Source organism: Equus przewalskii, chromosome 3, assembly GCF_037783145.1.
Source record: "Equus przewalskii isolate Varuska chromosome 3, EquPr2, whole genome shotgun sequence".
Lineage (NCBI taxonomy): Eukaryota > Metazoa > Chordata > Mammalia > Perissodactyla > Equidae > Equus > Equus przewalskii.
Genome location: NC_091833.1, coordinates 118019752 through 118046410, shown reverse-complemented (window position 1 = coordinate 118046410; position 26659 = coordinate 118019752). Strand labels below are relative to the sequence as shown.

General features: G+C 39.3%; 1 protein-coding gene across 10 annotated transcripts in view; it reads right to left on the bottom strand.

Moving 5' to 3' along the window:
- The window catches only part of POLN (DNA polymerase nu), a 174937-nt gene that overhangs the window by 103144 nt on the left and 45134 nt on the right, over positions 1-26659 (bottom strand). For all 10 annotated transcript variants that reach the window (XR_011538820.1, XR_011538819.1, XR_011538821.1 and 7 more), the window contains 5 exons: positions 18250-18333; positions 17841-17936; positions 4344-4400; positions 3319-3372; positions 2554-2619 (listed from right to left, as the gene is read on the bottom strand). Coding sequence is in view for 7 of the 10 variants with exons in the window: in XM_008528095.2 (XP_008526317.1) it covers positions 2554-2619; positions 3319-3372; positions 4344-4400; positions 17841-17936; positions 18250-18333 (357 nt within the window). In the remaining 3 variants the exon portion in view is untranslated. The remainder of the gene's footprint in view (positions 1-2553; positions 2620-3318; positions 3373-4343; positions 4401-17840; positions 17937-18249; positions 18334-26659) is intronic.

Genomic DNA, 26659 nt, shown 5'->3' with positions numbered 1-26659 from the left:
TGTATACACACTTGGCTGCTTACATGGGCTCCTGCAGATTGAGGGTGGGGGGCTGAGATATGAGTGTGGCGACGGAGTGTCTACAATAAAAACAACACATATGATCTAATCCTATTAATGTAAGAGTGTGTGCGTGCATAAAAAGATAAACCAGGTGATGGTCACCAAAATGTTAATGATGATTATCACAGAGCTCTGGAGTTTCAGGTGACTTTTACTTTGTTATTTATATTTTTATCTATTGAGTGAATTCTTTAGAATTATCATATATTATACGTATAATAAAAAAGCCATTTTAAGTATAGCAAACAAAATCTATATTTAAAATATTAATCTGTAAATATATCTTAAAATATTAAAAGATGAGAAAAATAATTCAACATTTTACAAACGGTTAATCTTTATTATAAAGGGCTTTTCCATACCTATAGGAAAAAAATATACATCCCTCAGAGAAATGGGCAAATGACATGAACAGACAATTCACAGAAGAATAATCGTTTTATGAAGTCAACCTCACTTAATTTTTAGAGGAATGGAAATTTAAAAAACAAGTCAGGAAATAGTAACCAAAATGAGAACTCCTTGTATTAGTAAGGATGTAGTGGATCAAGCATTTTACATATTGTTTGATGGGAATATAAAATAATTTTTTTCTGGAGGACAATTTAGCAATGTAAAGCATTAAAAATACACACGTACTTTGACTCAAAAATTCCACCTCTAGGAATTTATGCTATGAAAATCATCAGAAAAACATACCAAAAATATACATGTGTTTATGGTATCTCTGTATAAAACAATTAAATCTGAAAACACTCTAAATGACCATCAATAGGAACAGTCATTAAGTGGACTATAATGCAGCTATTAAAATAATGATGTAGACTCCAGTTAAAGGCGGTGGCTGAATGTACACCTTATGTTCACATCTCCTCTTTCCAAAAGTTCAACTGAATTGACAGAAAAATAAATAAACCTAGAACATCACTGAAAACCTGGGAGGAGTGCTACCTGCAAACCAGAGACATTAGAAATTTCTGGAAGAGAATAAAGCACAGCAAGAGATTAATCTAGAAATTTAATAGAAAATGGGAACTTATAAGTTCATACAGAGAAAAGCAAGGACCCCCATAAAAAGTGAGTTTTTGCAGTATAATTCCTAAATAACTCCTCCATGAAAAGCAGCATCACCTAAAAGAAAGGGTGCAGTGGGCAGAGTAGGTTGAGAAAAGAACTGAAGGGCAGTGTAACAGCAGCACCTGCTTTCAGAGGAGATATTATTAACAGAAGTACTAGTATTACTCAGCCGGATAAAGACCACAGAAGAGCTCTCTAAAGTGGGATGTCCAAAATAAGACCTTCCCAGAGTGGGTGTGAGGCTGGAGAGAGCCAGAGACTCAAGAGCTTAGAGTCCTCGGGTAGATCCTGTGCCAAAAGGCCATAGCTCCTGTACACCCCTGTGCAAGCCCACCCAGTCTCAGCCCCTCTTTCTCCTCCTAACACAGTCACCCCCCTTCTTCCTAGGTGCACTAGGTATACCATATCAGCACAGGCCCAGATGAAGGCCTGGCAGAACGCAGTCCAGAGCATTAACAGAGGGGACTCACGGGATAGACAGACATATTATGAAGGGAAGGGAAAGATGATTTATATTTTTTTGTTCTATAAACTTTCACATTACTTGAATTTCTTTACCATGAACATATATTCATATGTATATGTATTATATAGTAAATATTTAAATACTTCAAATATTTGAATCTAAAAATAGATTCAGATCAATATGTATTGATGTATGACATCAAGACATCTTAAATTAAAAAGTGTAACATAAAACAATGTGGTTTTATTTTTGTAGAAAAATAGTATTTTATAAATACACGTGCTTAGCAAAAAGTCTGATGTTAACCAAATTAATGTTAACCAAGATGTTAACCACAGTTAATTCTGCATGGTGGAATAACTGGTGACTTTTATTAGTTTTTTTTACATTTCTTGTCTGTACTTGAGGAACTGTTCTGTAACGAGAAATTAGTAATGAGTCGCCTTTAACTCAAAAATATAAAGCCATTTTAAAAGTCAATTGCTTTACGTGTCATTAAAGCTGCATCGCAAACTCAAGGGCGTTTACGGCTTTTTTCTTGAGCAACAACCAAAAATGGAGGTGGCCATCAGAGCATCAGATATTTCAACATATTTCTGGAAATCAGAAGCTACCTGTCCATTACAAACCCGAAAACAAAGACAGGGGAGTGGGAATGGGGTGTTCCTTTTGCCCTTAACAGCGGCGTGCATGACTCTCTGGATGGGAAAAAGCCCTCATTAACTCAGCACTTCATGAGGGTAGGGACCACGTGTCTTGTTTCCCTACTGTGTTCCCCAAACATAGTAGGCGCTAAAAAAACATTAGCTGAATGAAGAAAAAGACAAAAACACAATCCATCACTATGGTGTCCCCTCTTAGAAACAGACAGTTCGCAGGGAAACACACATCTAGGCAATTCAATTCCAAGGCACGGAAATTGGCTTTTAACAGGAGAGCTAACTTACGGGACGCTTGGCTGATAGTCTTCCGGTCACAGTTCCAGTCTGATTCCACGTAGAAGAAATGGAGCCCTTAATCAGTTAAAAAGAATCAGTTTAAGCTCTGACAATGCTATATGAAGTCAAGAATGTGCTGGGCTCTTCAGTGTCTTTACCTACAACACACAACCCTCACTGCTCTCCTCCAGATGTCCATGAGCTACTGGCGCTAAACTCCCAGTCCCCAAATGTCCCTGCATGTTAGGAAACTCATGATGTGTGATCAGGGTGGGTAAAGGAGAATCTCGCCCAACCCATGCAGAAACTGCAATAGGACATGTTGGTCTTTATGTCACTTAAAAATCCTGTGCATGGGGAGAAGGGGGTTGATAGGCCATGGTGGGGCTCAGCATGGACTCAAGGTGGGGTTGTGCATCCCAGACAGGGGCTGTCACTTGCTGTGTGGCCTCAGACAAGTCACATAACATCTCTGACTGCAGGCTCCTCATGTGTGAACTAAAACATCTGTCTCAAATGACTGCAGAAAAGAGATGCAATAATAGATGTGAAAGCATATGGTCAGCCACAGAGCTTCCACATAGATATGAAGTTTTAAGGTATAATGTCAATTTATGCTATAAAGAGACCCGAATAATAACAAAATCATGGTTCATAGCCTCAAGAATATCAGATTATTTCATCATTGACTAAAATTTAAAGAAATTCTACATGTACCTGAACTCATGTGTAAACCATATTCCTAATCACAATATCTTTTTTGGGTTCAATTACCTTTTTCATGCAAGCTAGTAATCCATCCACAAAGGTTGACTTGATCTTGTGAACCTAGATTACAAAGACAAAAATAATCATTTTCTTTAAGTATTTAAATAGGAAAAAGTACCAAAGTACTATTTCATAAAGTGCTGGGCATGTGCCACTGATGTCACTTCAGATGACTTCAGGAGGCCCTGAAATGGCCTTATGCGGTACCTAGAATTAAGTAACAATGATCCATAGATAAAGATATGACCCTACTCCTCTTTAAGTAAATTTTTTATTCTGGAATAATTCTTTTTTACAGAAAAGTTGCAAAGATAAATGGAGAGTTCCCAATTACCCATGATCCAGTGTCTTCTCTGGTGTTCCTTTTAGTTCTCTTTCAATCCTTTCATTACTTCAAGGAGAAAGGGTCATTTGCTACCATTACGCTCTCTAACAGCTGCCAAGCCCTGACAAAGACAGCAAGCCATTGGGTCAGTAAGTAATAGACCAATGGTGTCAGCAGTGACAAGAGGTATAAATGTAGTTCACCACCAACAGAGAACAAAGGTCAGGTATGTGAACAGAGAAAACATGAGGAGCTAGAAGAGGAAGGTGGGCATGTCAATAAATCAGTAAACGTTAACGTGAGATGATAAAACACTGCTACGGAGTAATTTCGCCAGGCCTAGAAATGGGGAAACAGAGGAGGTTCCTGTGAGAGGCTTCTAAACTCAGTACTGATGCAGGTCTAACTCACAGTGAAGTCTCACGATAATGACACACCAAATATTTCCTTCCAAATTTTCATTAGTCCGCTTCCATTTATGACTCCTTTGGCTCACAATGCTGGGCAGGGCTGATTGGAGACTTGAGTAAAATGATGTCAGGGTACAAGCAAGCAGTACTAATACAAGGCCAAGATGAACAAACTATACTCCCTTTGGAATGCTGTCAGGGCTACTTCAGTGATTATGGACTTCTATGAACAGAGAGATGGTGCCATGAGATTCTCCTTCAGCACCAACTTTCTTACAAAAATAAAATTAACTTACCTGCCTGTATTCCAAAATTATCTTGGGTAATGGATGAAAGTTTTGCAGAACATTTAACTGAAAAATGAGAATAAATGTCACCAATATAATTCTTTCATTTAATTTAAACATTTCAAACACTATTTCCAGCTGGAGAAAGTCCTAATAATAAACGGTCTATATAGAGCATAGTTTGCAAGAAGAAAATTCACAATAAACTCAGTTTATCAAGCATCTTAATCTTAATCCCTTACAAAATCATTGTTGTCTACATGGGAGCTAAACGCAGTTCACATGAGCTTGGAAATAAGATTTCTCTTGAGATTTAAATTAGTAAATCTAGGGGCTGGCCTGGTGGCACAGTGGTTAAGTTCACACATTTTGCTTCAACGGCCCAGGGTTCATGGGTTCAGCCGCCAGGTGCTGACCTACACGCCACTCATCAAGCCATGCTGTGGTGGTATCTCACATATAAAACAGAGGAAGACTGGCACAGATGTTAGCACAGGGCCAATCCTCCTCAACAATAAATAAATAAATAAGTTAATTAATTAATTAATTAAGTGACATCTAAATCTAGGGCATGTAAAATACCACATAGGAGAATAAACTAAGAAAATGCCTACAGGTGTAACTCAATAGTTTTGGAATATCCAACATTTGAATCACAGTTATCTGGGCACAATATCAGGGAGGTAACACCAGAATACGATTATGGGTTTTTTAATTAATTTTAAAAAGTCAAAATATAACGTACATACCAGATAGTACACGATCATAAGATCACGGTTTGTTAAATTATCACAAAGTGAACACACTTGGGTACTGCTGCCCAGATGGAATATTCCAGGTTCCCCAGCAGGTCCCTGTCCTCCTCCGCAGGTAACTACCACTGTGACCTCTATCTTCAAGGCCACTTTTCCCAGTTTTTGAACTTTGTATCAATGAGATAGCATAGGTATTCTTTGTGTGTGTGTTCTTTGGTTCAACATTATGGTTTTAAGCTTTATCCATGTTGTTATATGAAGCAGTATTTCATTTACTTTTACTGCCGTATTCTATTGTTTGAATGTAGGACAATTATTTATCTATTCCACCCTTGACGGATATGTGAGTTGTTTCCACTTTAGGGCTATTATGAATAGTTCTGCTGTGAACATTCTCGTATGTAGATTTTGGTTAACATATGTCCACAGTTCTGTTGAATATACACATAAAGAAGAGTGAAACTGCTGGGTCAAGTGTAGCAGAGATAATAACAGCCAGTTCTCCAAAGTAAATGCACCAGTTTATGCCCTCATCAGCAACATGTGAAAGTTGCAGCTGTTGCACATTTTTGCCATTGCATGTTATCCTAGGTCTTAATTTTAGCCATTCTGGTAAATGTGAAGTGATATCTTACCATAGTAAATGTATTTCCCCAGTGACTAATAAAGTTGGATAGTAGTCATATATTTATTGACTAATTGTATATCTTCTTTAATTAAACCCCTGTTCACGTCTTTTGCCAATTTAAAAAATTGGTTTGTGTGTCTTTTTCTTCTTTATTTGTAGGAATTCATTATTCTGGACAGGGTTTTCTTTAATCAGTTATATTTATTCTAAATATCTTCTATCCTTCTGTGACTTGCTTCATTACTGTTTAACAATGTCTTTTCATAAACAGAGATTCTTAATTTTACTGTTGTTCAACTTATCAATCTTTTCCTCTATGGTTGATGCATTTGGTGTCCTGTTTAAGAATGTTTACCTAACTCAAGGTCTTGAAGATATTCTCTTATGCTATCTTCTACAATATTTATTGTTTTACTTTTTATATTTAGATACAAAATTCACTTCGAATTTATTTTTTATTCTTTTCATTTATAACATTGTGTAATTTTAGGTGTACATTAAATGTATAGACATCATGCTCATGACACATAGTCTAGTTTTTATCTGTCACCATACATATGTGCCCCTTTACCCCTTTACCCCATCCCTGCCTTGCCCTCTGGTAACCACTAATCTGTTCTCTTTATCCTTGTGTTTATCTTCCACACATGAGTGAAATCATAGAGTATTTGTCTTTCTCTGTCTGGCTTATTTTGCTTAATATAATACCCTCAAGGTCCATCCATGTTGTCGCAAATTGGAGGATTTTGTCTTTTTTTATGGCTGAGTAGTACTCCATTGTGTATATATATATATACCACATCTTCTTTATCATTCATCAGTTGATGGGCACTTGGGTTGCTTCCAGGTCTTGGCTATTGTGAATAATGCTGCAATGAACATAGGGGTGCATGAATCTCTTTGACTTGTTGATTTCAAGTTCTTTGGATAAACACCCAGTAGTGACACAGCTGTATCATATGGTATTTCTTTTTTTTTTTAAAGGATTGGCACCTGGGCTAACAACTGTTGCCAATCTTTTTTTTTTTCCCTGCTTTATTTCCCAACGCCCCCCCCACCCCCCGCCACATACTTGTATATCTTAGTTGTAGGTCCTTCTAGTTGTGGGATGTGGGACGCTGCCTCACCATGGCCTGATGAGTGGTGCCATGTCCGCGCCCAGGATCCGAACCCTGGGCCGCCACAGCGGAGCGCGTGAACTTAACCACTCGGCCACGGAGCCAGCCCCTCATATGGTATTTCTATTTTTAATTTTTTGAGAAATACCCATTCTGTTTTCCACAGTGGCTGCACCAGTTTGCATCCCACCAGCAGTGCGTGAGGGTTCCATCTTCTCCACATCCTCTTCAACATTTGTTATTTATTGTCTTGTTAATTACAGCCACTCTGACGGATGTGAGGTGATTTCTCATTGTGGTTTTGATTTGCATTTCCCTAATAATTAGTGATGTTGAATATCTTTTCATGTGCCTGTTGTCCATATATCTTCTTTGGAAAAATGTCTGTTCAGGTCCTCTGCCCATTTCTTGATCAGGTTGTTTGTTCTTTTTGTTGTTGAGTTGTATGAGTTCTTTATGTATTTTGGAAATTAAACCCTTGTCGGATATATGATTTGCAAGTATTTTCCCCCAGTTGGTGGGCTGTCTTTTTGTTCTATTTATGGTTTCCTTTGCCTTGCAGAAGCTTTTCAGTCTGATATAGTCCCATTTGTTTATTTTTTCTTTTGTTTCCCTTGCCTGAGTAGACATGGTATTCGAAAACATGCTGCTAAGACTGATGTCAAAGAGTGTACTGCCTATGTTTTCTTCTAGGAGTTTTATGGTTTCAGGCTTACATTACATTTAATCCACTAGGAGTTTTATGGTTTCAGGCTTACATTACATTTAATCCATTTTGCATTAGTTTTTGTGTATGGTGTAAGATAATGTTCTACTTTCATTCTTTTGCATGTGGCTGTTCAGTTTTCCCAACACCATTTATTGAAGAGACTTTCCTTTCTTCATTGTATGTTCTTGGCTCTTTTGTCAAAGATTAGCTGTCCACAGATGTGGTTTTATTTCTAGGCTTTCAATTCTGTTCCATTGATCTGTGTCTCTATTTTTGTGCCAGTACCATGCTGTTTTTATCACTATAGCTTTGTAGTGTATTTTGAAGTCAGGGATTGTGATGCCTCCAGCTTTGTTCTTTTCTCTCAGGACTGCTTTGGCAATTTGGGGTCTTTTATTGTTCCATATAAATTTTAGGATTTTTTGTTCTATTTCTGTGAAAAATATTTTTGGGATTCTGATTGGGACTGCATTGAATCTGTAGACTGCTTTAGGTAATATGGACATTTTAAGTATGTTTATTATTTCAATCCATGAGCATGGAATATCCATTTCCTTATGTCTCCTTCAATTTCTTTCAATAATATCTTACAGTTTTCAGTGTATACGTCTTTCACCTCCTTGGTTACATTTATTCCTAGGTATTTTATTCTTTTTGTTGTGATTGTAAACTGGATTGTATTCTTGACTTCTCTTTCTGCTAGTTTGTTATTAGTGTATAGAAATGAAACTGATTTTTGTAGGTTGATTTTGTACCCTGCAACTTTGCTGTAGTTGTTGATTATTTCTAATAGTTTTCTGGTAGATTCTTTAGGGTTTTCAAAACATAGAATCATGTTATCCACAAACACAAGTTTTACTTCTCCCTTTCCAACTTGGATAACTTTTATTTCTTTTTCTTGCCTAAGTGCTCTGGCCAAAACCTCCAGTACTACATTGACTAGGAGTGCAGAGGGGGCACACTTGTCTTCTTCCTGTTCTCAAAGGGATGGCTTTCAGTTTTTCACCATTAAGTATGATGTTGACCGTGGGTCTGTGATATATGGCCTTTATTATGTTGAGGTACTTTCCCTCTATGCCCATTTTATTGAAGGCTTTGTCATAAATGGATGTTGGATCTCGTCAAATGCTTTCTCTGCATCTACTGAGATGATCCTGTGATTTTTATTTCTCATTTTGTTAATGCAGTGTATCACACTGATTGATTTGTGGAACTTGAACCATCCCTGTGTTCCTGGTATAAATCCCACTTGATCATGGTGTATAATCCTTTTTAATTTATTGCTATATTCTATTTGCCAATATTTTCTTGAGGATTTCTGCATCTATGTTCGTTAGTGATATTGGCCTGTAATTTTCCTTCTTTACGTTATCCTTGTCTGGTTTTGGTGTCAGGGTAATGTTGGCCTCATAAATAAGTTAGGAAGTGTTCTGTCTTCTTCAAATTTTCAGAATAGTTTGAGGATAGGTATTAACTGTTCTTTGAATGTTTGGTAGAACTCTCCAGAGAAGCCATCTGGTCCTGGACTTTAATTTTTTGGGAGGTTTCAGATTGCTGTTTCTCTCTCTTTGCTTGTGACTGGTCTATTCAGATTCTCTGTTTTTTCTTTTTTTTTTTTTTTTTTTGAAGATTTTATTTTTTTCCTTTTTCTCCCCAAAGCCCCCTGGTACATAGTTGTACATTCTTCATTGTGGGTCCTTCTAGTTGTGGCACGTGGGACACTGCCTCAGCGTGGTTTGATGAGCAGTGCCATGTCCACGCCCAGGATTCGAACCAACGAAACACTGGGCCGCCTGCAGCGGAGCACGCGTACTTAACCACTTGGCCATGGGGCCAGCCCCTCTCTGTTTCTTCTTGATTTAGTTTTGGGAGGTTGTATGAGTCTAAGAATTTATCCATTTCTTCTAGTTTATTCAATTTGTTGGCATATAGTCTTTCATAGTACTCTCTTATAATTCTTTGTATTTCTGTTGTATCCATTGTAATTTCTCCTCTTTCATTTTTAATTTTATTTATTTGCACCTTCTCTCTTCTTAGTGAGTCTGGCTACAGGTCTGTCAATTTTGCTTATCTTCTCAAAGAACCAGCTCTTAGTTTCATTGACCCTTTCTGCTCTTTTTCTAGTCTCTATTTCATTTACTTCTGCTCTAAGTTTTATTATTTCCCTCCCTCTGCTGACTTTGGGCTTTGTTTGTTCTTCTTTTTTCTAATTTCACTAGGTGTAGTTTCAGATTATTTATTTGAGATTTTCCTGTTTGTTGAGGTAGGTCTGTATTGCTCTAAATTTCCCTCTTAGCACCACTCTTGCTGCATCCCATAAGAGTTAGTATGTTGTGTTTTCAATTTCATTTGTCTCCAGGTATTTTTTTATTTCTCCTTTGATTTCTTCATTGATCCAGTGGTTGTTCAGTAGCATATTGTTGAATTGCCAGATATTTGTGCCTTTCTCAGCTTTTCTCATGTAGTTGATCTCTAGCTTCATAGCATTGTGGTCATAAAAGATGCTTGATATGATTTCAGTCTTCATAAACATATGGTCTATCTTTGAGAATGTTTCATGTGCACTTGAGAAGAATGTGTATACTGCTGTTTTTGGAAGGAATGTTTTATATATATATCTATTAAGTCCACTTGGTCTAGTGTTTCATTTAAGGCCACTGTTTCCTTGTTGACTTTCTGTCTAGACGATCTATCCATTGATGTAAGTGGGGTATTGGGGTCCCCTACTATTATCATATTCTTCTCAATTTCTCCCTTTAGATCTGTTAGTAGTTGCTTTATATACTTTGGTGCTTCTGTGTTAGGTGCATATATATTCATAAGTGTTATTCCCTCTTGGTGGAATGTCCCTTTTATCATTATATACTGCCCCTCTTTTCTCTCACTGTCTTTTCTACCTTGAAGTCTGCTTTGTCTGATGTAAGTATGGCAACACCTGCTTTCTTTTGCTTGCCATTTGCTTGGAGTATCATCTTCTATCCCTTCACTCTGAGGCTATGTTTGTGTTTAGAGTCGAGATCTGTTTCCTGGAGGCAGCATATTGTTGGGTCTTGTTTTTAATCCATCCAGCCACTCTGTGTCTTTTGATTTGAGAATTCAATCCATTTACATTTACAGTGATTATTGATGTATGAGGGCTTAATACTGCCATTTTCTCTCTTGTTTTCCTGGTGTTTTATATTTCTATTGTTTCTTTTCCCTTGTATTTCTGACTGCCAATTTAGTTTGGTGGTTTTCTATGATGGTTTTCTCAGTTTTCTCTTTATTTATGTTTTGTGGCTCTGCTCTGATTTTTTTTTAGTGGTTACCATGAGGTTTGTATAAGAGATCTAATAGATGAGATAGTCCATTTTCTGATAGCCTCTTATCTCCATCAGCCTAAGCAGGTTCCATCCCTTTCCTCTTCCTCTTCTGAGTTATTGTTGTCTCAAATTATTCTTTTTTGTGTTGTGAGTTTGTCACTAAGTTGAAGTGTTTATAATTATTTTTGATGCTTTCTTTCCCTTTATCTTTTAAGTTATAATTGTTTGCTAACCTGTTCTTATAGAGAGCTGCAATTTTCTTATTTTGTCTGTTTATTTATCTCTTTGCTCAGAGCTTCATAAATCTTTGCCTTTTTGTTACAGGTAGGAGGGCTTCCTTCATCATTTCTTGTAAGGCAGGCCTAGTGGTGATGGACTCCCTCAGCTTTTGTTTATCTGGGAAAGCTTTTATTTCTCCATTGTATCTGAAGGATAGTTTTGCTGGATAGACTACTCTTGGCTGACAGTTTTTGTCTTTCAGTATTTTGAATATATCATTCCAGTCTCTCCTAGCCTGTAAGGTTCCTGCTGAGAAATCTTCTTAAAACCTGATGGGAGTTCCTTTGTGGGTTACTTTCTTCTGCCTTGCTGCCCTTAATATTTTTTCTGTGTCATTGACTTTTGCCAGTTTTAATATTATATGCCATGGAGAAGGTCTTTTTCCATTGATGTAATTAGGAGTTCTATTGGCTTCATGTACTTGTAAGTACCCCAGGTTTGGGTAGTTCTCAGCTATTACTTCGTTGAATAACCTCTCTGCTCCTTTCTGCCTCTCTTCTCCCTCTGGAATACCTATAATCTGTATATTGCTTTTCCTAATTAATTTGGATATTTCTCAAATAATTTCTTCATTTTTAAAAAATCTTAGTTTTCTCTCCTCCACCTCTACCTGAGGCATATCTATATTTCTGTCCTCTCATTCACTAATTCTGTTCTCCATAACATCAGCTCTATTTTTTATGGTTTCTAGGTTATTTTTTACCTCATTAATTGTGTACTTCATATCCAGAATTTGCCTTTTCTTTTTTGAGTTTCAATCTCTTTGGTGAAGTATTCCTTCTGCTCAATAATTTTATTCCTGAGCTTGTCAAACTGTCTTCCTGAGCTTTCTTGTAACTCATTGAGTTTCTTTATGACAAATATTTTGAATTCTCTTGTCATTTAGATTGTAAATTTCTGTGACTTCAGGATTGGTTTCTGGAGACTTGTCATTTTTCTTCTGCTCTGAAGTGTTACTGTAGTTCTTCATGGTGTTTGATGAATTGACCCTTTGCCTGCACATTTGTGGTAGTTTCAGCTTCCAGAATCCATGTGTCACCATTGGAGGAGAGCAGAAGCTGTGTTTTCTGGTCCTGTCCCGTCTGCTGGAAGTTGTGCAGGTAGGGATGCTCTGTGTTTGTGTGAGCTGGCCACAGCTGCTCTGAAGGTTGTGCTCATGTGGGCAGGAATTCTGTGCTGGGCAGGCAGGTTGGGCACCATAGGTGGGGTCTCTGTGCTTGGTGGATGGGTTGCTCTCATGCAGGCAGAGCTGCTGTGCTTGGCAGGGGACCGGCTGAGCTGTTGCGCTAGGTGGGAGGGGTGCCTTCTTGCCTGCGCTGTGCTCAGTGTGCAGGTGCCTTTGCAGGGCTGAGACACTGTGACTCGGTGGGGAGCGTTCACACCAGCAGGGCTGCCACGGCACAGTGGGCACTCCCACAGGCCAGGCTACAATTCAGAGCATTTGAATGGGCCCGGTTGCCCCCACCTCCTTCTACAGTTGCATCAGCCACTGTGTAAGGATCTGTGACCTGGCTTGCTGTCACTGGGGAGGGGGAGGGGTGCACCCACTAGTTCCACTGCCTCCCAGGGATCCAGTCCACCCACCTTCTGATGCACAGCTGCGTGGGTCTCTCAGACATCCTGTTGTACTGTGCATGGAACCCTCTGTTGGTTAATGAATGTCCATTTAGTTGTAACTTAGAGAGGAGAGACAAAGGGAACAACTCACTCTGCCATGATGCTGACATCAGTCCTCTGGAATTTATTTTTGTGTATGGTATGAAATAGATGCACTGGTCCCTTATCATTTATGTAACTAGGCATTATTACTCATTACTTTGCAGTGCCACCCCTCTCAGAGATCATGTGTTTTATACACACATATGGAGGTCTGTTTATAAATTCTCTATCCTGGGTCCATTGGTTTATTTGTTTATCCTTGAATCAACACTACACTTTACTGCTTAATTAATTCCTAGTAACTCCTATGCTGTATGATTACTCTTTATATCCAATAGATTAAGTCCTCTAATAATGCTCCCCAAGATTGTATTCACTCTTAGTTTTTTGCATTTCCATATAAATTTGGGAATCAGCTTGTCAATTTCTACAAAAAACTCCTGCTAGGGTTTTAAATAGAATTGTTTTGAATCTATAACTCAAATTGGGGAAGAACTGATGATATAATTTTAATGAAATAGTATAAGCCATGGAATTGTATCACTCTCTGTTTGAATAAAGACTGAGGATACAAGAGTCTTGGCCAGCCAGGGACACACAAACAGGAGAACCAACATTGGTGTGCTTGGAGCAGGCATTGCCCAGGGGGAGGAATTCTGCCTTAGTATAATCTAGAATTGCAGTTTTCTTAGAAAAACTATCCCTGGGGGATGAAAGTGTATGAAAATACTTAGCCAAGAAACTGCCTAAGATCAACTAGCTCTCCCCACCCTGATACCTTACTCACAAAATAACATTCTAACCACAGTCTCCCTGTATATCTTGACTCAAGCCATCTGAGAACACTTGAAAAGAACTGAGTGTTTGATTTCATAAAACTTTGGATAAGGCCCTACCAGAGTTGGTTAATGAGCAGAGGCACAGTGCCATAGCTGCCTGCCACTCCACAAGCTTTATCAAACACTCCCTGTGTTGGCTCCTGATACCACATTCTTCTCATCTCCCTTCTCTCTCTGACCACTCCATAGCCTCTCACTGGCACCTCCTCCCTGACCTCTAAATGTCAGTTTCTCAGAGTTTAAGTCTGTGGTTATCAATGTTGGCTGCTTATTAGAATCAGACTCTGATCTGTGGATCAGTCATGGGCCTGGACACGGGCATTTTTCCAAAGCTCCTGTCAAGGTAGAGGACCACCATCCCAGGGTAACTTTAATAAAAATCAGCTGACCACTTCCAAGTGTGTATCTCCAGCACAAGACTTCTTACAGACCCAAATGCTTGTGCAACATCTCTGTGTCAATGTCTTGTGAACACTTCTGTCTTAACATGTCCAAGATTGAAAGCTTGATGTCCCCCCCAATAAACCACTCTTTTCTCAGCTTTCCCTGAGTAGTGGCCATCTCTTAGGTGCACAACTAAGAAAACCAGGAATTACTCCACATTCCTGACTTTTGTTCACACTCACATGAACTCACACTCACAGATGTTCCCTTCTGTTATAAAAGTTCTCTGAAAATGCATCTGCTTTGCTCCATCTTCACTGTTCTCACTTGGACTACTGAGACATCAGCCCCTACACTACAGCAGCAGCCTATTAATGAGACTCCTCCATTCTCCAACCAGTTACAAGAGTGGTCTTTTTAAAATATAGCTAACACATGTTAGAATGGCCCGAATCCAAAACACTGACACCTCATGCTGATGAAGATATAGAGCAACAGGAACTCTCATTCATTGCTGGTGGGAATTTAAAATGGTACAGCCACATTTGGAAGACAGTTTGGTGGTTTCTTACAAAACTAAACATACTCTTACCATACGATCCAGCAATCCTGCTCCTTGGTATTTACCCAAGGGACCTGAAAACTTATGTCTACACAAAAACCTGCACATGGATATTTACAGCAGGTTCATTCATAGTTGCCAAAACTTGGAAGTAACAAGGTGTCCCTCAGTGGGTAGATGCATAAATAAACTGTAGACCATCCAGACAATGGAGTATTATTCAGTGCTAAAAATAAATGAGCTATCGAATCACAAAAAGACACAGAGGAACCTTAAATGCATTACTGCTAGGTGAAAGAATCAAATCTAAAAAGGCTACATGCTATATGATTCCAATGCTATATGATTCTATGCTATACAACATTCTGGAAAAGGCAAAACTATGGAGACAGTAAAAAGATCAGTGGTTGCCAGGGGTTGAGAGGAGAGAGGGATGAATAGGCAGAACACAGAGGACTTTTAGGGAGTGAAACTACTCTGTATGATACTATAATGGTGGATATATTATATCCATCATTATATCATTACACATTTGTTAGAATCCATAGAACGTACAACACCAAGAGTGAACCCTAATGTAAACTATGGACTTCAGGTAATAATGATGTGTCAATGCAGGTTCATTCATTGTAACAAATGTACCACTCTTGTGGGGGATGTTGCTAGTGGGGGAGGCTGTTGTGGGGGGAGGACAAGGGGTATACAAGACTTCTCTGCACCTTTTGCTCAATTTTGCTGTGAACCTAAAACTACTCTGAAAAATAAAATCTAATAAAACCATATCTAAGACCACAGTCATGTCCTTTTGAACCATTCCAGGCCACCCGTTTTATCCAGTCTAAATCCCTCCCCATGGGGAGAGGAATAGGGAAGGTGAAGAGAAGTAGGCAGAAGGAGTCTTAATTTCAAATTTAGAACCACACACATGTGTTGCCTAATAAAAGTTAATCTTTTACTAACTTTTATGTTAAAAGTATGACTTGATTAACTAAAGAAGAAAATAAGGCTAATATGATTGATGTCAATCATATCTTTGTGAAAAAAAATTAAGGTCATTGTCTCAATTCTGTCTACAAAAGAGCACATCGACACCAGAAGAGATTACATTTCCTTTCTTACGTTGTTAGTTGTCTGCAAGCACTAAGGAGCAGCAAAGGGAAGGGCAACACTGCCAGCTGGTGCCAGGACAGAGAATAAATCAGCCCGAGACCCCCAGTTCAGGTGTGGGTTTCCCAGGTACTGCCATTGCTGGAACTTTAGGGCATACTGCCCACCTCTGTCATACGGGTGCTAAAATCCATGCTGGAGTCTCTCCAGGAAGATGGGTTCTGCTCCCTGCTGTCACGGTGCTCCATGAACAAACAACAGACATTCAGTTCAGCCCCACCAGGTGCTAGCTCTAGGCCGTTTGGTTCTGGGAGGTGACAAACAAGTCAGATGAGGTCTTAGATCTGTGCAACCTACATCTTAGTGGAATAAGCAAACAAGTAAGTGAGATAACTTTAGGTAATGGAGAGTTGTATGGAAAAAACAAATCAAGGTGAAGAAATAGGTAGTGATGAGGGCCTTGCTGTCATCTGTGTGACCAGAGGAGGTCTTTCTGAAAGCAACACTTAAGCTGACAATCAGAACCAGCCATGCAAAATCTGTGGGAAGAGTCTCCAGACCGAGAAAAGAGCTTGTGCAGAAATCCATGGCATAAACAGTGTGCTCAGTGGGGTGCAGGGAGTAAGGAGGAAAGGAGTGATAGGAGGCAAGGCAGACCCACAGGCCAGAGGACACCTTAAATAAAATCCAGAACTTGGATTTTATTCTGAGTCTCACATGAAGCCATCAGAAGTTTAAGTCAGGGGAGTAACACGACTTTTCTAATGTTTTAAAAGATCCTTCTGCCTGGATGTGATAAATAACCCGCAGGGCTAAGAGTAGAAGCTGGGAGAGTGCTTAGGAGGCTTTAAAGAATCTAAGTGGGAGAAGACTAAGGGGTGACAGTGCTGGAGGGAAGCAGGCTAACTCAAGACATATTTTTGTACGTAGAGATCCTGAGACTTGCTGTGGGGTGAGTCTGAAAGAAAATTAAAGATGACTTGTAGGTTTTTGGATGAAGTAGCTAATAACAATAGCCAATACTTATTGGTTTTTGAGAACTCATATGTAAGGCACGGTCCTAAATACTGTTTTACACCCACACACACGCACACACACACACTCTCTCTCTCTCTCACACGCACTTGTTGAATCCTCACAAGATTCAAGTAGAGAGGCACTATTATGATCCTTCTTTTACAGATAAGGAAACTAAGGCACAGAGCAGTCAAGTAACATGGCCCAAGCTGTGCAGGTAGGCAGGGTGGCTGACTCCACTGCTGTTGCTCCACCCACTGCTGGCCCCCAAGGACACAGGAGGACAGGCCATTCACTAAGATAAGGAAGACTTGGGGAAGAAGGCAGATTCAAGTCCCTTCAGTAGAACATCACTCCACAGAAGTCCGTGACTCAATAGATAACTGCCACCTGAACCCCCTGAGGGCCAGGTGTGGGGAGAGTCAGTGAATGTGGGGCTCCTCCAGGGCTGACACAAGCAGAAAGTGTAGTGCTGGAGGGGCACTATGCACAGAGAAGGAGTCTAGAAGGAAGCTTTCCTCTGCTGCGAAGTCAAATGTTGAACAAGAACAGAATGTACAAATTGGAGCCTAGTTCTCACCATAATAACATGAATCCACTTATTTACTGACCTCTACCCTGCATGCTTTCAGTAATATTACTTATTGGCTTCTAAATGTCTACTTCTACTCTGCAACTTTAATAGAGTAGAATCTCAGTACTCCCTGTCTTTTAAAAAATGTATTCCTCTCAAGAGAAGAGCACCTAAAATTTTCTAAAATAAATCTGGGGAAAGGAGAAGGCTGAAGACCTTTCCCATTTCTAGTCTCTTGCAGGGGCATGAAACAAAGAGGTCATGACTAGATTGTCAAGAATCTGGTTTTCAGAACAAAATTCCACCAAATTGTCCTTTTCAGGAAATCAAGCCAACGGATTGCTTCTGGAAAACTGTACTGTCTGCCTCTTTCTCCTTGGTTCATAGGGAGGACGGCAACCGTGGGGTAGGAGCACTTCTGCCATAAAGAGGAAACGATCAAACTGAACTGCTCCATGGTGGTTGCTGCTGGCAAGTCCCACTGCTGGAAGCCAGGCTGGTCTGGGAGTTGACTCACATGTGGTGCAGTTACACTATCAATTTCAAAAAAAGAGGACGATTCTCAAACCTTACCATGGCTTCTGATGTGGACAGGTGTCCCTGCAGCCCCGTTTTGGGAAGAGTCTCCCTTGGCCTCAGCAGGTGCAGCTTTAGCTTGCCAAAGAGGATCTTCAACAAAAGAAATTTCATGTGATAAGAGAGTCCCAGATTTGAGAAAAATCAAACATCACTATAACACAGTTAAAGCGACCAACCAGAGAAGACATACCCGATTAGATGTTACAAAATGCATAAATTCTGATTTAATACTTTTCTTGGATTTAAAGGCTTTGAAGTAATGAATCTTAATGTGAGAGAACATGAATAACTTAAATAGTTTTAAGATAATCAACGTAAAATAATATTTATAAATTCAGAATGAATCTTCCTTTAACCCCTGAATAAGAAGTATATTTTATAAAAGAGTAAAATTTAGCTTTACCTCTCGAAGCTGATTATTACTTGTTATAAGAAACTGTTCTCCTGCAACAAAATGGGCTTCTTGCTCCAATTCCTTGAGACGAGACTGTGAATGTGATAAACATAATTTATCTCATTGTTTTCACAATTTAAGATTATTTAATTTTTTCATCAAACAAATCCCAACAAAAGCTCTTATGAGAATAAAAACTAATCTACAATTTACCAAAATGGACATTAAAAACTACATATTTTGACTCATGGTGGAATATTCAGGCTCATAGAATCATTCTCCACCAAACCTAAGGAAGCAAGCTGAAAGAAGCAAAAGTAGTAAATAATACACCAAAATGAAGGAAGGAAAGAATGAATTCTCTAGCAATATTATGACTAGAAAAGGGACCCAGCATCACATCATAAACTTCCAGATATCGAAAGATCCCAAGGCAGAAGAGTCAGGACCAAGCCACATGGTGACTACAGCGATGACCATGTAGAGGCTTTCCTCCTGACAGAGAGAGCAGCTGCAGGAGAAACAAGCGACAGCACTCTGGACAGCCACACCAGCCCAAACGGGGACACAGCCAGGGATGAGTGGTGCTGAGTGTCAACTTAGAAAAGCAGCCAGCTGTTTTACTCGCAAAACAAGTCTATGTAGGAATAGACCAAAAAGCTGCAATTTTGAATGTGCATGCTATGGTAAACCTAAGGCAAATCTACAGAACAAAAGAGGGGAGCTGCTTCTATAGAGAAAAAGGGGGAGAGGGAGGAGCTGTTCCAAAGGATGGTCCACTGGGGGCAGCAACAGCTTCTCATTAGCTGAGCTGCAGCATCTCTCATTGCCTGGGCTGCTGTCTCGCGGGGAGAGACGTCTCCCTTCCTCCTCATCAGTAGGAAAGTAGTAAACACTTTCCTGTCTTGAGATGCAAGCATACTTCTCTTTCTATTTGGAGTAACTGACAGTGTATGATAGGGCTTGAGGGCTCCCCCTACAGGCCTTCCTGACTCCTACGTAGTTAAGGTTTCTCTTTTTCATTTCACTAGGGCACAGATGGTCCAGGTGAAAAAAACAAACATACCTTATGAAATAGCTGATAAATACAGCGCTGAGCAGAGCAGAGCAGTAGGACACGCTGAATTAATAAAGCCCTCGCCTCCCCACCATTTTAGTCAGAAAAGAAGGCCAGTACTTTAAAAAAAATTATAAAAGAAAAGAGAGAGCAGAGCCTAAACCAATCAACTCTGGTGAAATATCATCTGCATCTACTCTTTATCAGAAGAGAAGTGCCTTTAGGCTAAAATTCTGAAAGAAGTTTACAAATAGGGTCCAGAGAAATCACGAGTGGGACAAGTATAATACAAAAAATAGTATCTAAGCAAAAAGAAAAACCTAGAAACAATTTTCTCAGTTAAAGTATGCCAAAACTCTGTAGTCAAAGAAACAAATGATAACAAGAAAAACAAAAGAACAAAGCATTAAAAGACAGATAATGGATCCCTTCAGGAATAAGTCATACCTTAGGAAACAAAAAATTCAGTAACAAATTGATCTCAAAGAATTAAGAGAACATGAGCTTCCAGCTAAAATAGTACAATAAATTCACACATTAATGCATTCTTTGTGTTTAAACACACAGCAGTAATGGATTAGTATAAACAGAGAAAAATAAGAAGACAGTTTGGAAAACCCCCACAAAACATGAATGTCTCTTTGGAGCAGAAATAGATGAGAACTACAAAGCAGCAGCAGGGCTGAGGCCAGGGCCCAGCTGGGCACTGGGGCCAGCAGCCAGGCTGGAGCTCCGGTCATGCAGCAAAACAGGGACTGAAAGTGCTCCATTCACGAGCGGAAGCTGGAGCCAGGTTGCATCAGTTACCTACTGCCCCATAACAAACCACACCAAAACAACCACCATTTTGTTTGTTCCCATTTCTGTGGGTCGGCAATTTGGGTTGGGCTCAGCTAGGTTGATTGTGCTGTCCTTGTGGCATCACAGGTAGAGGTTTGCATATTTTTCATTAGAAAGATTATTTCATTATTTCAAATATTTAGCCCATTTAAAAACTGTGTTAACTGGCTTTTTCTTATTGATAGGAGTTCTCTATAGAGTCTGCATAGGAATCGTTTGTCATACACATTGAAAATACAATCAAAATCCAAGCAGGTTTTTTTTTTTTAAGTATATCACATAATTTTATAAGGAAATGCAAAGAGCCTAGAATAGCCAATACCATGTGGAAGAACAAAGATGGAGAATTTCTACTATAGGATATCAAGACATACTATAAAGCTACTGTAACTAAGCCAGGGGAGTATTAGCACAAGGATAGACAAATAAACCAATGAAACAGAACAAATTCCAGAAAAAGATCTACACATATACAGAAACCTGATTTAAGACAAAGACACTACTCTAATTCAGTGGAGAAACAATGGCACTTTTAATAAATGATGCTGAAATAAATGGAAATCCATTCGGGGAAAAAAAATCTTAACTGTACTTTATACTATATAGAAAAATTAATTTGAAATGGATGATAGGCTTAAAACACTACAGCTTATAGAAGTAAACGCAGGAAAATATCTTTCCTAGAGGGCAAAGAGTTCTTAGGGGCCGACCCGGTGGCGCAGCAGTTAAGTTCGCATTTTCCGCTTCTTGGCAGCCCAGGGTTCACCAGTTCGGATCCCAGGTGCAGACATGGCACCGCTTGGCAAAAGCCATGCTGTGGTAGGCGTCCCACATATAAAATAGAGGAAGATGGGCATGGATGTTAGCTCAGGGCCAGGCTTCCTCAGCAAAAAGAGGAGGATTGGCAGTAGTTAGCTCAGGGCTAATCTTCCTCAAAAAAAAAAAAAAAAAAGAGTTCTTAGCACAAAAAAAATCTTAAATGTTTAAAAAATGGTTCATTGGACTTCATTAAAATGAAGAGATTCTGGGCCAGCCTGGTGGCATAGTGGTTAAGTTTCCATGCTCTGCTTCAGTGGCTGGGGGTTGGCAGGTTTGGATGACAGGAACGGACCCAGCACCGCTCATCACGCCACACTGTGGTGGCATCCCACATAAAACAGAGGAAGATTGGCACAAATGTTAGCTCAGAGACAATCTTCCTCAAGTGAAAAAAAAAGAGGAAGATTGGCAACAGATGTTAGCTCAGGACCAATCTTACTCTCACAAAAACAAAAAAACAAAAAATGAAGAGATTCTGTTCAACAAAAGACACCACTATTAAAGTGTGAAAAGACAAGCTAAAACATAGCCTGGGCCAGATAAATATTTTGGGCTCTATGGGCCACATATATTCTCCATTACATACTCTTCCCTATTTTTGTTTATTTGTCTGTTTCTAAAAAACTGTAACAACCAGGGGTTGACCCAGTGGTGCAGTGGTTGAGTTCACACGTTCTGCTTCAGCAACCCAGGGTTCACCAGTTCAGATCCTGGATGTGGACCTATGCGCCGCTTCTCAAGCCATGCTGTGGCAGGCATGCCACATATAAAATACAGCAAGATTGGCACAGATATTAGCTCAGGGCCAGTCTTCCTCAGCAAAAAAGAGGAGGATTGGAGGGCAGTTGTCAGCTCAGAGCTAATCTTCCTCAAAAAACCCCAAAAAACTGTAACAACCACTCTTAACTTGCAGGCCATACAAAAATAGGCCACAGAATAGTTTTGGGCCACAAATCATTGTTTGCCAAATCCTGGACTGGGAGAAAGTATATTTTCAATATATATTATAAAGGACTGACATACAGAAGATATAAAGAACTACAAATCAATAAGAAAGTCAGTTAACCGAAATTTTAAAATAGGCAAAGTCTTTGAAAAATTGGATCACAGAAGAGTATATCCAAAATACCATCAATCATATGAAAGGTGCTCAATATTATACTCATGAGGGAAATACAAATTAAATCCACAGGTACAACTACAGACCCATCAGAATGGCTAAAGTGAAAAGAGCGATAGTACTGCGTGGGTGAGGATATAGCAAATGGGACTGGAAAAGGTTGCAACCAATTCAAATAGTTATTTGCAAGTTATCTGCTACAGGTAACATATGCACACCCTGTGACCCAGCAATTCCACTTTTGGATATAAAACCAAGAGACAGCAGCACTCACATCCACCACAGGTTATGTACATAAATAGTCACAGCCACTGTGATCACAGCACCCACCAATGGGAGAGGGCATAAAAAAATTAGGGTGCCTTCTTACAATGGGTGCTATACAGCAACTTTTATTGGAATAAACTTCTGTTACACTCAACCAAATGGATGAATCCCACAGACAGGATGTGAGCAAAAGGAGCCAGAATGAAAGAGCCCCTACTGTGTGGTTCCATTTACATGAAGCTCAAAATCACTGGGGACAGAATCAGATTAATGACTATCTCTGGGGGTATAGATTGACAGGGGACAAGAAGGAGCCTTCTGGGTGCTGGACGACAGCTGCGCTGGCAGAATCTGTCTGATGGAACCATTCTAGAACTCTGGAGTCTGTCTTCCCACCAGGACAACAGCTGTGCTGGCAGAATCTGTCTGATGGAACCATTCTAGAACTCTGGAGTCCGTCTCCCCACCTGGACAACAGCTGCGCTGGCAGAATCTGTCTGATGGAACCATTCTAGAACTCTGGAGTCTGTTGAAGGCTTGCAACTTCCAGGGGAAGTCTTGGGCAGTAAAAGTGGTTAATTTTGGTCGATTTCAGCTCTTAGCACAGAAGCAGCTACCCATCCCCACCCCCAACTACACAGCAGGCAGTTGTGCATGTGTTCCTGGAGCAGCTTGCACACAGCTTATGGGAATCAAGGTGGGCAAAGAGGACTCTCTCCTCCAAATATCAGGGATCTGTGCTCTGATGGCTGCTTCTGACAAGAGGTGCAGATGAAGAGGAAGGCTGCCATTGTCGTTGCACCTCCTCCGTTGTTGCAAGCCCCTTCCTCTCCACTGAAGTGACTTCCAGGGGATTTAAAGGGTTGGTGCCCTTTTCTCTCCTCTTTCATTTTTTGCTTTTTCTCCTCTTGGAAGCCAGATATTAAAGACAAGGACAGTCAAAAGCAAGTGCATATATGGCGAAAACAGAAAGTGACTGTGCATGCCCAGGGGAAGGCTCAGAAAAGAACTGAGAACACCTTAAGTTTACAGCTCAGGCTGATCCTCAAAACAGAGACAACCTACAACAAGCAAAATAAACAAACAAATAAAAAACCCAATAACACAAAAGGAGCAAACCCTGAGGAAAAGGAGGAATCTGATTCCAGAGTTACCACATTATTAGATTCAAATGTCCAGGTTCAACAAAAAGTCACAAAGCACACAAAGAAACAGGAAATATAGATCATTCAAAGGGAAAAAATAAATCAGCAGAAACTGTCCCTGAAAAGAAGACATAATGGCAGATCTACTAGACAAAGACTTTAAAACAACTGTCTTAAAGATGCTCAAGGAACCAAAAGAAGACGTGGGGAAAGTCAAGAAAATGATGTGTGAACAAAATGGAAATACCAATAAAGAGACAGAAAATGTAAAAGAAACCAAAAAGAAATTCTAGAGCTGAAACATACTGAAAAAATTTAATATTTAAAATTCACTAGAGGGATTCAAGGCAGATTTGAGTAGGCAGAAGAAAGAATCAGTGAACTTGACAATAGGACGATGGAAATTATTGAGGCTGAGGGACAGAAAGAAAAATGATTGAAGAACAAAATGACTGAAGAAAAGTGAACAGAACTTAAGGGACCTATGGGACACCATCAAGTGGACCAACATACGCATTGTAGGAATCCTAGAAGGAGAAGAGAGAGAGAGAGGGGCAGCAAGAATATCTGAAGACATAATGACTGAAAAGGTCTCAAATTTGATGAAAGACATGAATATAAACATTCAAGAAGTTCAACGAATTTCAAGTAAGATGAATTCAAAGAGATAAACACTGAGACACACTATAATCAACTTTCAAAAGACAAAGACAAAGAGAATCTTGAAAGCAGCAAGAGAGAAGCGTCATCACATACAAGGGATGCTCAATAAGACTATTAATGGATTTCTCCTCAGAAACTTTTGAGACCAGAAGATAGCAGGCTGATATACTCAAAGTGCTAAAAGAATAAAACCATCACCCATGAATCCTATATCCATCAAAACCATCCTTCAAGAGGGAGGGAGAAATTAAGACATTCCCAGATAAACAAAAGCTGAGAGAGATGTCACCACTACACCTGTCCTGGAAGAAATGCTCGGAGTCCTATAAGGTGAAATAAAAGGACACTATACAGTAACTTGAAGCCATATGGAACAATAAATACCTCAATAAAAGTAAATACATGGGCAATTATAAAAGCTAGTAATATTGTAACAATCTGTAACAGCACTTTTTGTTTTCTACATGATTTACAAAGAAAACCAACTATGAGTATAAAAGCTAGGATGACTGTAACTTTAGTTTGTAATTCCAAATCTTGTTTCCTACATAATACAAGAGACTAAGGCATTTAAAAAATTATTAGTTTATGTTTTGGGGCACACAATATATAAAGATGTAATTTTGTGACATCAACAACTGAAAGGGGGAGGGACAGAGCTGTAATGAAGCAGAGTTTTTGTGTTATTGAAGTTAAGCTGGTATAAATTCAAATTAGAGTGTTATGACATTAGAATGTTAAATGTTATCCCCATGGTAACCACAAAGAAAATAACTATAGAATATACACAAAAGGAAATGAGAAAGGGATTTAAATATTTCATTACAAAAAAATCAACTAAACACAAAAGAAGACAGTAATGTAGGAAATGAGGGACAAAAAAGCTATAAGGCATATAGAAAACCAATAGCACAGAGACAGAAGTAAGTCTCTCCTTGTCAGTAATTAACTGTATGTAAATGGATTAAACTTTCCAATCAAAAGACAGAGATTGGCAGAATGGATGAAAACACATGATCCAACTATATGCTGTCTATAAGAGACTCATTTTAAATCCAAAGATAAAACAGGTTAAAGTAAAAGGATAGAAAAAGATATTCCATGCAAACAGTAACCAAAACAGAGCAGGGGTGGCTAAACTAATATCTAACAAAATAGACTTTAAATCAAAGATGGTTACAAGAGACAAAGAATGACATTATATTTGACACAAGAAGAAGATATAACAATTAAAAATATTTATGCACCTCATGACAGACCATCAAAATATACGAAGGAAAACTAAAAGAATTAAAGGGAGAAGCAGACAGTTCTACAATAATAGTTGGAGACTTGAATACAGTCATGTGCCAGATAACAACATTTCAGCCAATGATGGAACATATATATGACAGTGGTCCGATAAGATCAGTACCATATAGCCTAGGTATGTAGTACGTGATACCACCTAGGTTTGTGTAAGTACATTATGTGATGTTCACACAACAACAAAATTGCCTAATGATGCATTTCTCAGAATGTCTCCCCATCATTAAGCAACACATGACTGTATCCCACCCACAATAATGGATAGAACAACCAAACAGAAGATAAGTACAAAAACAGAGGACTCAAACAATAATAAACCAACCAGATCTAATAAACATACAGAAAACTACCCAAGAACAACAGAATATGCATTCTTCTCAAGTGTACGTGGGACATTTTCCAGGATAGACCAAAAGTTAGGCCACAAATTAAAGAGATTTTATTTTATCTTATTTTCTCTCTTTTTTTTTTGAGGAAGATTAGCCCTGAGCTAACTACTGCCAATCCTCCTCTTTTTGCCGAGGAAGACTGGCCCTGAGCTAACATCCATGCCCATCTTCCTCTACTTTATACGTGGGATGCCTACCACAGCATGGCATGCCAAGCGGTGCCACGTCCGCACCCAAAATCCAAACCAGTGAACCCCGGGCCACCGAGAAGTGGAATGTGTGCACTTAACTACTGTGCCACCGGGCCAGCCTCAGATGATATGATCTTGTATGTAGAAAACTCTAAAGATTCCACAAAAAAACTGCTAGAATTTTTTGAATTCAGCAAAGTAAGGATATAACATCAACACACAAAAATCAGTTTCATTTCTACACATGAACAATCTGAAAAGGAAATTTCCAAAAACAATTCTAGGGGCTGGCCCCATGGCCAAGTGGTTAAGTTCGCGTGCTCTGCTGCAGGCGGCCCAGTGTTTCGTTGGTTCGAATCCTGGGCACAGACATGGCAGTGCTCATCAAACCACGCTGAGGCAGCATCCCACATGCCACAACTAGAAGGACCCACAACGAAGAATATACAACTATGTACCAGGGGGTTTTGGGGAGAAAAAGGAAAAAAATAAAATCTTTAAAAAAAAAAACAATTCTATTTGCAAGAGCATCAAAAAGAGTAAAATACTTAGGAATTAACTTTACCAAGGAGGTGAAAGATTTGTACAATGAAAACTACAAAACATTGCTGAAAGAAATT